Source organism: Brachyistius frenatus, unplaced genomic scaffold (genome assembly GCF_029030835.1).
Source record: "Brachyistius frenatus isolate BFR_SWC_R1_liver_20210118 unplaced genomic scaffold, ASM2903083v1 Contig_33, whole genome shotgun sequence".
Taxonomy (NCBI): Eukaryota; Metazoa; Chordata; class Actinopteri; family Embiotocidae; genus Brachyistius; species Brachyistius frenatus.
The window spans coordinates 2,395,977-2,409,499 of NW_027210632.1; the positions used below are offsets into that span (position 1 = coordinate 2,395,977).

The 13,523-nt window shown below is 42.5% G+C and overlaps 1 protein-coding gene across 1 annotated transcript in view; it reads left to right on the forward strand.

Moving 5' to 3' along the window:
• The window catches only part of exoc4 (exocyst complex component 4), a 117,437-nt gene extending 104,174 nt beyond the window's left edge, over window positions 1-13,263 (forward strand). The window contains exon 20 of the mRNA XM_069700338.1: window positions 11,106-13,263. Within this exon, the coding sequence (XP_069556439.1) occupies window positions 11,106-11,343 (238 nt within the window). The 3' untranslated portion in view covers window positions 11,344-13,263. The remainder of the gene's footprint in view (window positions 1-11,105) is intronic.
• The last annotated feature ends 260 nt before the right edge of the window (window positions 13,264-13,523 follow it).

Consider the following 13,523-nt stretch of genomic DNA (forward strand, 5'->3'; position numbering starts at 1 on the left):
TTAGCTTCTTGTCACAGCTCTCTAAGTCTTTATGAGTGTGTCATACATTTGAGTGGATAGGTGTCTATGTGCTGGCAGAGTTTGGACATTTCTATTGTTTGTAATATGCCGGTAAGGCAAGCCAAGTTTCCCTCCAGGAGAATTTTTTTTTTAAAAACACAAAAAAAAAACCTGAGAAGTAAACTGAAATGACCTGAACTGTACTGGATGTGGAAGACCATTGATTAGTGTGTTATTTCTACCCTTTGCCAACTTTGATTATGGAGAAATGCCAGCGATGGCTTTTCTGTCTTTTCTCCCTTTCTCCCACTCTCCCTGATTACGAGGTGTGGGTGGTGTGGAGGTGTTGATTGGGAATTGCAGAGCACATTGTTTACACATTCATGGCTTTTTGGATTGGCCGGCCTCCGGCTCCCAGACACACCAGCTCCTGCAAACGCATACACAAACCCACGCACGCATAGTTGCATACACATATCTATTATGTATCCCTTGCTCTCACCCATGCACAGATATTCAGCCAAGCCAATCAGTATCTTGAAATACCCATATCTACATGTGAGATATGAATATTCATAGAGTATGCTTACACCTGCAAGTGGAGCTGACCATATGGTAGGGCTGTGCCAAATTGTATATAATATCATTTTTAATATGAACTAAAAAAGAATTGATATCATGATAATGGAGATATTTTGACAGTCTGCCTTGTTGACGGTATGAGAAACGTTACGTGTATAACTTACGCACAGCAACAACAAGCATGGATGAACGTGACGCCACAGTGAAAACGTTCGGTCCAAAAATGGAAGCAACTTCAGTCAGTTATGAAAAGGTCAGATGTCCAACAAACCACAGAAAAGTGATTACTAATATGATGGAAAACTTACATTTATACTGACACAAAACTAATTACACGTATTTTGTTGCCATTGTATGTTGTCAAGAATATCATGATAGCAGAAATACCCACACACACACACACACACACACACACACACACACACACACACACACACACACACACACACACACACACACACACACACACACACACACACACACACACACACACACACACACACACAAACAACCACACTCCCTCTTACCATACTGCTGTATGAAGTATGTTGATGATGGGAAAACGGTAAAATGATGGAATTGTGGCACAGCAAATATGATTTTTTTTTTTTTAGGCTTCTACGCCATGTTGAAATCCAAGTCTTCCTACACCGTACATATCTAACTGTATACAGTACAGTTTGTTCATTGCAAAGTGTGTATGCCTGCAGATGTACTTTTTGCTCCTTGTACCTGCTTAGTCAGTTAGCTGTTCTTGGCTGAAGTCACATGAGGATGTTAGATAAAGATCACACCGTTTTAATGGTCCAAATATTTACATCCCGGATTTACAACGTGAACCAGTTTGCAATAGGACTCTCTACGCTACATAGATATAAAAAAAATAGACTATAGGTGATGATTTTTTTGTATTATTATTATTTTGAAAAAGTTTTATACATATACACAAACAATTTTTAGTTGTCTGACCAGAATCTGCAGTGAACAATCAGTCTGAGGAACAGACGGCCTAAAAGCAGAATATTCATCAGTAGTTTATTACCACCTCGGGAGGAAAATGAGAAAAGGAAGTTATCACAGCAGGAAGCCTGCTGTGCAGAAAAGACTGCAGATGCTTACCTGTGTGCCCATGTTCTTAAATGTGTGTGTGCATGTTAATGTGTGTCTGTGTGCGTGTGTTTTGGCTGTTTTTCCTGCATCTGTGTGCTTTTACGGGAAAGAGAGAAACCAGGACAAGGGCACCATAACAACCATTGATCTGAGTTAAAACTAAGGAGAAAACCGCTAACCAGCACTGCAGAACTCATGAAGACACACACATGCACGCACACACACACACACACACACACACACACACACACACACACACACACACACACACACACACACACACACACACACATGCACACTTTAGACACTCTCTCTCTATCTATGCTCTCTCGCTCATAAACGGTGATGAAGGATAGGGAAACAGTGCCACCCTGTGGTGGACTCCATGTTATATAAAACTGTGAGAATCTACAGTGTGTCAATTGTTAATGTTGCACAGTCTGATAAAACTGAAACGTGCGTGTGTTTTTTTGTACGGTCCTATAGCGGCCCCTTGTCTCTCAGTCAGAAGTTTGGCAGCAATATCAGCTTGTGAGTCAAGGTCACACACACACACACACACACACACACACACACACACACACACACACACACACACACACACACACACACACACACACACACACACACACACACACACTCACCTAAACACTGGCACACAAGTGGACACACACAGACCATCTGCTCAGAAACAGTGCAGGGGCTCATACTGCAGACCTGTGTGTCACTGCAATGTCACGTCTCTGTGTGTGTGTGGACTGCGCTCTCAGCCGTGTCTCTTCACTGATCACCTGTTATTGTCCTGTGTGTCCACCTCCCTCTCCGTCTCTCCGTCTCTCTCTCTTCTTTATGTTGATTTCTGCTATCTTGACAGGGGCAGAGATGAGATAAACAGGTGAAGTCGTTGTGAAGTCTTTTTTATCTTGGAAAGACCAGAAGCCACAATAGTCACACGCGCAAGAAAACTTTTAAAAACGTTGCGTTGCCTAGCAACAGCCCGCTCCAATCTCGAAAGAAATGTGGACTTAGCTCGGCAACATTTTCAGTAACCTTAAATAGAGATATACAATAATTAGCTGTCAGTGAGATTTAGCGTCCGACCACAGCTATGTACATTATAACTATTTCATTTCGGTGCAAGAAGACAGCAGAAGTAATAATTGCATTGTAGTATCAGAAAACAAAAAACAATAAATCGGCTTAACTTTTCCTCTGTTCACATATACAAAACTAAAATTGAGTTTAAATTTGTGTAGCTGGGATCAAACGCTGTTTCCACTGATAGCAGGATGAATGATTGGAATATTTAGGAATATTTAGCAACAACAACACAACCTGACCTGATTTACAGCGAGGAAACCAAAATCTTAGTTTGATTTTTACGTGTGAGTGGGCCATCACTGAACGTTGATTTCCATGTCAAAATAAGAGTTTGTCATACTACTAAAAAATATCCCCTTTATTTTGGTTTTGTAAATAGGAACCAAATTTGAGAATTTGAGCCAAAAAAAAAGGAGTCCGCTCTTCTTCCTTCTCCTTCTAGTACTGTTCTTGTATTGTTTTAGTATTTGATTGTTGAGAAATGTTCTGTTCATCGGCTTACTGACTAATTGTTGCGGCACTGGTTGTTTCTGATCAAGTGACTGATTATGAAGTTGAGGACTTAAACCATTTCCCACTCGTTGCTAAAGCACGGGATCTTTCGAAAACGTGTGTGTCACTGTATTCAAATAACACGCAGGTGGATTCTGCCACAAAAGAGCATTTTGCTTCACTGCAGCACACCAGCAGACAGAGCTTCTGAAGACACCCTTCCTTCTCGCAGTAGCAATGTTTCATACAACAATGTGTGTTCATAAGAACGTCCTACAGCATGGGTAAAAGTAAATAACCGTGTTCCTGTTGTCAGTGTAAATATCTGTGCGGCAGCAGCATTTTCAAGTATGTTTTTCCGGCTCAGACTGAGGCACCATCACAAACACACATACGGTGGAGCTCTGGGCTGCCCGCTGACCCGTGTAGGCAGGTTTGCGTGGCTGTCATAACATCCCTAGCAAACTTGCAAGGCCCTCAGCCCGTAGCTGGGCTAAACACCAGTATGACAGGTGCGCTGTAGAGATGGCCCAGAGTTCAGCCCATCGCACCCACCTGTCTGCTTCTGGAAATTACCACAGAGTGCAGGTGTGCAGGTGTGTAGTGTACAAGAAGCCTGTGCACTGCGTATTGTTCCGAAGTGTACCACCGCAGTGTCTGTGCGTCTCGAGATCCGGTTTTGTCGGCAAATAAACTGTCTTTCGTTGTGTGTGTGTGTGTGTGTGTGTGTGTGTGTGTGTGTGTGTGTCTCTCTAAACCCCAGTGTGTGTGTGTGTGTGACAGTGACAGGCTGGTGTGTCTACAGAGAATGTGGTAATAAGTACAGTTGACGGCCATGTCAGGAGGTAGTGGGTGTCAACAGATAAAACTGTTTGTATTTAGGCCTGGTTTCGGCACACTGTCGCTTCTGTCTCCCTCCCTGTCACCTTGTGTCTCTTTCTTTATCTCTCTCTCTCTCCCTCTTCTCTCACTCCCTCTTTTTCTCCCTGCTGTTTTTTTTTTTTTTTTGGCTATCGTCCAATCACCTGCGACGCCTCTGCTGAATTAAAAATTATCTTTCGTTCCTTCCTCCCCCAGCCCCTCCCTTATTCCTCTGCTCTTGTTTTCTGCATGCATGCGCAAGACGCAGTATGATGAGACTGGTCTTTGCTGATGAAGCCAGCCCCTGTGTGTACTTGTTTATGCATGTGCACCTCGCAGCGTGATGACGCCAGTCTTTGCTGATGAAGCCAGTGTGTGTGTGTGTGTGTGTGTGTGTGTGTGTGTGTGTGTGTGTTTGTTGTGCATGGCGCAGCATGATGAGACTGGTCTTTGCTGATGAAGCTTCAGTCTCAGTCTCTGCAGACCTTTCCTCATTACCAGAGGAGAGACAAATGCTCTGCTCTGGAGGGAGGGAGGGACAAAAGGAAGAGACTTTAGAGACATGTTTGTAAAAAGGCAGGAGGATATATAGACTGAGATTACATCCACACTGAACCAGCTTGTTTTTTTTAAACGCAAACACCATTTACATGTGAAAATTACATGCATCAGTGCTCGCATCTTAGGGCCGTTTTTGTAAAGATCCATTATCTTTGATGGCAGTTTTTTTTTTTACTCACCATTTATAACAACTTTCCATCACATAAAAATCTACATAAACTACATTTTTGTTTTACATTTAAAGCATTTCGAAATAAAAGAAGGAACACCTTAATCACTGCATTAATAGCCCTGTACACTGCAGCTAAGAATGGGCACGACAGCCCACGGTTGCCAGTTGTCATAGTAACGTGACATGCTTTCCGGCACACAAGTCTTCCAGATCCACTGCAGTCAGAAATTACTGCTGTCAGAGCAGTGAGGGGAAGATTTATAAAAGAGGAACATAAAAGAAGTAAAAAAGAAAAACTGTCTGCTTGACTCAGCCTGGAGAGGAGGAAGCTCGCTGTCCCACACCTCAATGACTTATTTAAGAGGTCGCAAAGGAAAAACAAAATCACTGGAGTGTTGGTGTGGTTCAAAAAGTTTGGGATCCACCGGTCTGTATCACCTGGATAGGATAATGTCTAAATCTCTTGTTTCAGTCAGGAAAACAACAAAAACTGAGCATCATAGCCACTGTCTGGTAAGACGTGGGAAAGATACTGGATCTGTCTCACCGACACAAAATATTTAATACAGCCAAACTTAAAATTTGAATGTATATTATTTACTTTTCTTTCCCCCATTTGTCTTGTTAGACCACTGAAAAAGCATGAAATAGTGATATGTCACTGGTCTGCTGCACTGATGATCTAATCACTATTTTATATTTGCAACTTTCTCCGGGGGGAAAAAATGAAACCCTGAACGCAATACCTGTATCATGTGAATAGCTAAACAGCCCTTGAAAAAGCTTGATCAGAGGTAGAGGGGGCAAACTAATTTTGTCTTTATTGTTATAAAAAAACCAAACTCATCCACAGTTTTAAGACAACTCGTCCTGAAGAGTTTCTATGCCTGGTTGTCAGTTGTCAAAAATGTCAGTTTGAAGGCCAAAACAGTGTGTGGATTCATTGTGAGAGGAAGGACATTAAAAGCCCTGTTGTTGGTGTCAGGAGGTATTTGTTACCGCAGCAACAAGCCTTGGTTCCAGCTGATGGAGAGGTTGATCCACAGACTCTCTCATTATTCCTCCTCCTCCTCCTCCTCCTCCTCCAACTTCACCTCATCGCTCCCCCCCACTAACTAATGTGCTGTTCCAAACACGCTGACAGAGGCAGCCTGTAATGGCCTTAATATTGTACACACTGGAAATGAGGGGAAATGAATTGTGCTGAATCTCGTCTTTCTTTCACTTTTCTTCTCTCTTGTCTCCCCCCCCCCGCACCCCCATGTCTCTGCCTCACTCTTGTGCCATTGACATACAAAGCTGTCTGTCTTGTGCTGCATCCTCGCATCACAAATTGACTTAATATTTTTTGTCTATGAGGGAAGGAGAGGGAGGGAGAGGGGGCTAAATACAATTTAATAGAAGCTCAGCATGGGGGCATGCTGACGCACACACAAACAAAAACACACAAAAGCTGATTACTAAATCAGTGCTGTTATCGAAGGGACTTCTGGAGGAAGCGGGTGGAAGTGTGTGTGTGTGTGTGTGCGTGCGTGCATGTGTGTGTGTGGAAGGAGGGGGATTGGGGGCTGTAAAGACTTTTAAGGAAAAGGGCGATCAAAACAATTCACTTTGGTTTTGTGGGGGAAAACTAGTTGCAACTCTAATGAAGGAAAATAAGTGTTTGTGTGTATGTGCGTGTGTGTGTGTGTGTGTGTGTGTGTGTGTGTGTGTGTGTGTGTGTGTGTGTGTGTGTGTGTGTGTGTGTGTGTGTGTGTGTGTGTGTGTGTGTGCGTGCGTGCGTGTCTGTGTGTGTTATAATGTGTGTGTTTCGCTCGGGGTTCTTTCTTGATGGTGGGGTGCTGAGAGATTTTAATCTTATTAACAGCCCTTACCGTGTTTGGCAAATGGCTTTCCAACTGCTTGGGTAATGAACTGTTTGAAAGTGTTTTCATCACACTCTAACACACATCACTCAGACACATGGATAGATAGACACATACGGTGTAACACACACGCACGCGCGCGCACACACACACACACACACACACACACACACACACACACACACACACACACACACACACACACACACACACACACACACACACACCTTCGCCTTTCTCTTTCTGCACCAGCCCCCTCCTCTCTGTATTGAACAGAGGCCAGATCGCCAGCTGTCCTCAAAGCTCAGACACACACAAACAAACACACACACACACACACACACACACACACACACACACACACACACACACACACACACACACACACACACACACACACACACACACACACACACACACACACACACACACACACAAACAAACAGCTGACAGTCTTGCACACTATCTTCCCGCGATTGCAGCTTTTCTGTTTTGATGTGAGATGCAACAGAAAGGCAGCAAACTACACAGTGAATTTAGTAGCCCTTCGTCATGAGCGAGCATCAGTCGATCTGCTTTTAATAAATCTTCTGTGGGCTTTTTCCTGAAATGCCTCACTGCCAAGTGAATTATAGTTGCTATTATAATGCAGTTAAACCATGGTTTACAGCACTGATGAGGTGGGTTTTTTTTTAGTTTCAGCGGCTGCATTAACAGATGGGTTCCAGAGCCGTCCAGCTTCCTTTACTATTTCATCAGACAAATGTTTTTTCGGCTGAGGGAAAATGTCCGCTTGGTATCTTGCTAAAGCCTAAAGTCATAATTTTCAGCAGGAGTGTTTGTTGTTTATTTCCCAGTGTGTGCATAACTTACTACTGTAGTATACCAGAGGGGTTTCTTAATTGAAGCAGGGAGCTGAGTCTAAAAAATTGACAGCCAGTCAGCCTACACAAATTCAACAAAAAGAAGGTGGAGATAATTAGTATTGGTAAAAGTGACTTTCTAAAGGTTTTAACTGTCCCTCCTTCTTTATATTCACACAGTACTCACAGTCTGCCGCAGCTCACTCTGGGCGACAGGCGGGTACACCCTGGTAAAGATTGCCAAGCTATCGCAGGGCTTACAAATATACATGGACACTCACGTTCACATCAACAATCATTTCAGTCTGCTGCAGTCAGTTTACTACTACAGACGTTTACATTTTGCTTCTTCAGGAAGTTGCAGCGAAACGGCCTCTGGTGGTCAGGTGCGATTTCTACTCTCTCTTTATCGCTCTGTTCAAAACAGTTTGTTTAATCAAAGCTGTTTCTCATCCAGAGCTGAGGATGGATATCTGAAAGAGGAAAGCCATCCTTTCAAAGCTCCTTCCCTCAACAAAAGAAATGTTTGTCGTGGTTTTATGTGTTACTCCTATTAGATCGCATAACGAGGTGATTTGCCTCTAGCGTGTAGTTAAACGCCGGGTCTGGGGAGTGAAACGGGAAAGCTTTGGTAGTGGTGATTTGCTGCAGATACTTCAGATCCACACAGATACCAAGCAGAGACACATTCGGAGGCACATTTAGACGTTTGTCAGCCTGCGCGACAAACGTTCGAATACACGGGACATTTTGTTATGAGATAAAACCACAAATGAGAGCTGTCGGTTTCTCTCTTTTTTTACTTTCCTGTCTTACCCCCAGTTAAGGAGTGAACCAATGTTACTCTCATCAATATTGACAAGCTTTTTTTTTTTTTTCCTAAAATGAGCTCAGAGATGAAAAAAAGAACGAGACCTTGGAGGGAAATTGAGAGCAGGACGGAGAGTGAGACAGAATGCAAATGCTTTGACGACCAAGGGCATCACTTGTCAGGGGGAAGGCCAAAAAACAATATTATGCACCTCCGTTCCTCACTCACGTCTTTAGTCATCCCTCCATTTCGCTCTCTTCTATCACTCCAGCTCATTCTTTCTACCCCTCCATTATTCTTTCCAGGTCTTTTTCTCCTGTTGAATCTCCAAAATGACAGCACATAAAACACCTTTGGAACAGAAGCTCCCTCAGTGCTCATTAACGCCTCGTTAGCATAGAAAATGAACATCTCAAGAATGGAATGGGTCTGGGTTGGGTGGTGGAGCTAAACTAATGAGTTAAAAATATATTTCCTTGTCTTTTTAGTCACATCAGAAAGATCTGAATCCATTTACTTTGAATGTACAGAGAGCTTAACCCTCTCTTCCCAGACGTGTTGACAGACACTGTTAGAAATGTGCCTTTTTTTCTTTGCTCTCACACAAAGAATGATTTAAAAACAGGTGGATCTCAAAAAAAATTCTTATGATGTCTTTCTTCAGCCTAACAATGTCACAAAGACAATTATCTGTTTTCACTGAATAGCTGCTCTGACAAATCAGCAGAAGCCTCTGCTGTTGACCCGTCCTTGGCCAAACATGCCAGACTGTGCTCGTAAAGGCAGCTACTGCTAAACAGTATCAGCCACCCATCCAAAATGAGTTCAGTGTCATACTGAAACAAGCTTCTCTTGTTACATTAGGGGCCATAAGAAACAATCTCTATGTCAAATTGTCAATTTACTTCAAATCATGTGTACCTTACGTCGTGGATATCTGTTGCCAGCAACGCTTCTCAATATTAACATCCTGTAAGGGTGGAGACGTAACAGTTTTTTTTCAACCAAGCATTCGTGAAGACAACCAGCTGGGTTGTTTACATACTTGCCTTTGCACTTGTTGTACTGGAGGATTCCAATAGAGGGCAGACCAGACAACTGTGGATATGTTCCGGTTTTGCCCAAAAAAACTGGAGCGAAAACTGTTTTCAGTTAAATGCTGACTGATAAAATTGATTCGGCAGCTCAGACAAACCACACCATCCCCACTCAGTTTGTCCAACTTTTTTTTGTCGTGCACAGACATAACATATTACTGCATTACCACGCAACTCCAAAGTTATGATGAAAGCTACCAGAGACCTGATCTTCTCTGAGTAATTGCACAAATCAAGCAAAACTCACCTTATTGATTTTCATATTGTAAATAATAGAAACCAGTGTTGTCTTTGGAGAAAAAAAAAATCTAAATCTAATTAAATGAAAAATAGGCTGCATTCAGAAATGATAAACAAAAAACACATTGTAATATGATTAAAAAAAAAGAAAAAAAAAAAAGCTCCAGAATTGCTGCTGAAATGACCTTCAGGTTAGATGAGATTTCTTTGTAAATGAATGTGTACATAATGAACAAAAGGTACATATGACTACAAGCTGCAGTGTTTGTGTTCTTGAAGGGTGTCTCAGTTTATGGTCTGAGGTTAAACATACCATAAGGGACTGTACTTCACCTCCTCTGCTTTTGCTCGGGCTCCATCAACAACTACAGTATGGAAGCGTAACATTTAGTGTATCTTCAGAGAACATGATTTGTCCCACAGCTTGGGACACACTGTGGTGAAATCTATTCTACTGTGTGTATTTTGGTCTGGCTGTGTGTATTCTTTTTTTAGAGTAATTACACACACACACACACACACACACACACACACACACACACACACACACACACACACACACACACACACACACACACACACACACACACACACACACGCACTCTAAAAGGCATTTGGCCTGTTTTACCCTCCGAGCAGAGAAAAATAGTCTGTTGCTGCATCCCGACACTATTCAGTGCATTACTGTACATCCAGGCTCTCTTGTTTGTGCACAGGAATGTTTATATTGTGTTTGTGACCAGTTAAGTTTCAACTAAAATTCATATTTATGGGCCAATATTGTGTGTTATGGCAAAAAAAAAAAAAAAAAAAAAAAAACAGGCAATGTGTATTGTTTCAGTCAGCAGGTGCAAGTGTGTGTTATTCGTTAATACTTCCTCTACCTTTGTGCTCCTGCTTTGTCAATATGTACTTCATGCTCTTTCAAATGGCCCACTGAGGCATTAGGTCCCGGTTAAAGACCTATTAATTCTACACACACCTCCTTCCTCTTTTCGCTCTTGTTAACAGTGTTTCATTAGAACGGTCTCAGTAGTTTGTAGCCGCTGAATGTTTTCCCTCTACCTTCCAATCCCAGCAGCAGCAGGTCCTTGAAGTCCTTTTTAAGAAAATTGGGTGTGACAGCAACAACAGTTCACTTGGCTTTTGTGTTTTCCCTTTGTTGTTATTGTTGTTCCTTTTGATTCCGCACTGGAAAAATGAAAAACAGAGGAATATAAAGTGTTGCCTTGGTGCGTAACTTCTTTCTTCTCCTTGATTCGCTATCCTTTGCTTTCCTCGCTGTGCCACTTCATTGATTTTCTTCATCTGTACGCTCTTCACCTGTTGTTGTTTTCTCTCTCCTTTCAGGCAGTACTACGAGATGCTGTACAACACTGCTGATGAGCTGCTGAACCTGGTGGTGGACCAGGGTGTTCGCTACACAGAGCTGGAGTACATCAATGCCCTGTCCTTGCTCCATCGCAGTCAGACAGGCGTCGGGGACTTGAGCACCCAGAACACCCGGCTGCAGAGGCTGAAGGAGATCATCTGCGAGCAGGCCGCCATCAAGCAGGCCACTAAGGACAAGAAGATCACCACCGTGTAAAGATAGAACAACGATGCCATTTACCCACCATGTAACCTCTGTCCTACAGGTCTTTAGCTCTTTCAGATGTCTGTAGCAGGAAAACGTGTTGTAGATAATTGAGTCATATTTGCAAGACTAAAGCGTGATTGAGAACATCTTACAGGATGGGGGATATTTAAGAATTTGGTTAGAAAACACTGCAGTAGAGGCTTCAAAAATCAGGCGATGAAAAGTGTGTCTTCTCCATTTCATCTTCCCTGACGTGATATACCTTTTTCCAACTCTACTTGTGTAGATTATATAGAGATATATATCATCTCAGGCAGCACTGACTCACTCTGATTGGGAAGTGAGATGACAACCTACATAACTGCACACCTTGCAAGTCTAGTTGTCCCATGTGTCTTTGTCATAAGGTAACTTATTCTGTCAGATTCCACTTTTTAAAAGACAACAAATCCAGCGTGCACACCCAGACTCTCACAGTCCTCTGCTCATCGTGACTACAGCTCCAGATAAAAGGCGATTGTCTCGGACACTCACCCAAACTCAGGCCCCATCTCATCTCATTTTCCTATTAGATCTAAACTGCTGCTCTCAATTACACCTCTATCTCTCCTCTCCTGGCAGCCCCATGGGCCCACTGATTCTGTCTGCAATAACAGATGCCAGATTAGACTGTCTGAATGAGGCCACATCTTCCGCCTGCTGCCAATTTGGGTTGGTCCCCCAAGAATTCCCGAGCTGAGAATTGCATCATATCTGGAGTTGTTAAAAATCTGCTTATCTGTCTTTTTTTCTTATAGTTTGTGCAGTAAACTTGGGGAGCTATTGTGGAAAGTTATGAGTAACTTAACACTTTTTTTTTTTTTTTACAAATTGGACAAAGACAGTATTGAATTTGTTTTTGCAGATTTCTGTATCATCCTTCTTTAAAACAGACACAGGGTTTATTCCAAGTGTTATATTTCAAGATCAGCATACCACAGGAGCACGACTGGCACTTTTCGTGTTAAGACGTGTGCGCAAAAAGATTTAATCCGTCGTACTCGCTATATAGAATTGAAACCATGCAATTCTGAATCTTTTTTTTTTTTGTCATCCTTGCTACATGCGCTCAAGTCTTTTCAAGTGATCTGAGCATATGAACTCAAGAGACGATAACAAATCCCCCCACCCCACCCACCCTCACCACAACCCTCCCTGTTTTTTAGTTCATTAAGTTGCGAGAGAAGTAGTTAACGAGAGGAAGAGAGGGGAATGGGAGCCTTGTCAATACAGCGGGCCCAGCGCTGGTCTCCCTGAAGCCCACAGAGCAATCCATCATAATGACACATAGGCTGGGATCGATGGGAAAACAACCGCGGAGCTGCTGAGTGGTTTGCCTACCACTCTGAAACGTACACTTGGTGTAAAATCTCAAATCTGCTCATTCATCTGTTCACTTGGGAGCCACTTTTGTGAGGTTATACATGGGAAACTTTAATACAATGTTAACTGACTGTGTCATGTCACTCACAGATACTATTAGACCACAATAACACTGCACACAGATGAGCCATAAAAGTCCAGAGGGCTTGTGTATTGTATTATCCTCAAATATGTAAGTGAGCCCCGCTTCTGCTTTTCAGGCTTTGAATTCATGAATTAAACATGTGAAAAGTAATAAAAGTTCATGTTTGGAGTCAAAACTCAGCTCTTCTGCTCTTCTATTTCAGGTTTCTTTTTCTTTGCAATGGGCCTTTATTTTGCACGTCTGTTTGATGAGAGTCATTTTATGTTTCACGTAAGAATGTATCAAATTGTAATGCATCAAGCTGTTTCAGTCTTGAACAAGTTTAAACATCCTGCTTGTTCCTCTGGTTGATACGTGTCTACTCCAAATCAAGCACACACGATTTGTCAGCGCAAACACTAAAATAAATTCTTCAAATTCCAGTTTTTCTTCGTGTTTTTTGTACTCCCCCCCCCCCTCCCTCCTCCCTTGTGTGTTTACAAAACGGTCACATTTTCCAGTGAGGAATGTTCAGCTGTTCATACACAGTAACCGTCTTCCACACATGTCAGCCTGTCGCTGTTTTGATGCAGTGGAAATGTTTCTGCCCTGTATCGTATGAGCGAGACGGATCCAAAGGATGTACTAAACATGACAGGTTCGATGTGTTGTGTGACATGGCTTTAAGCATGAAGTGCTACAG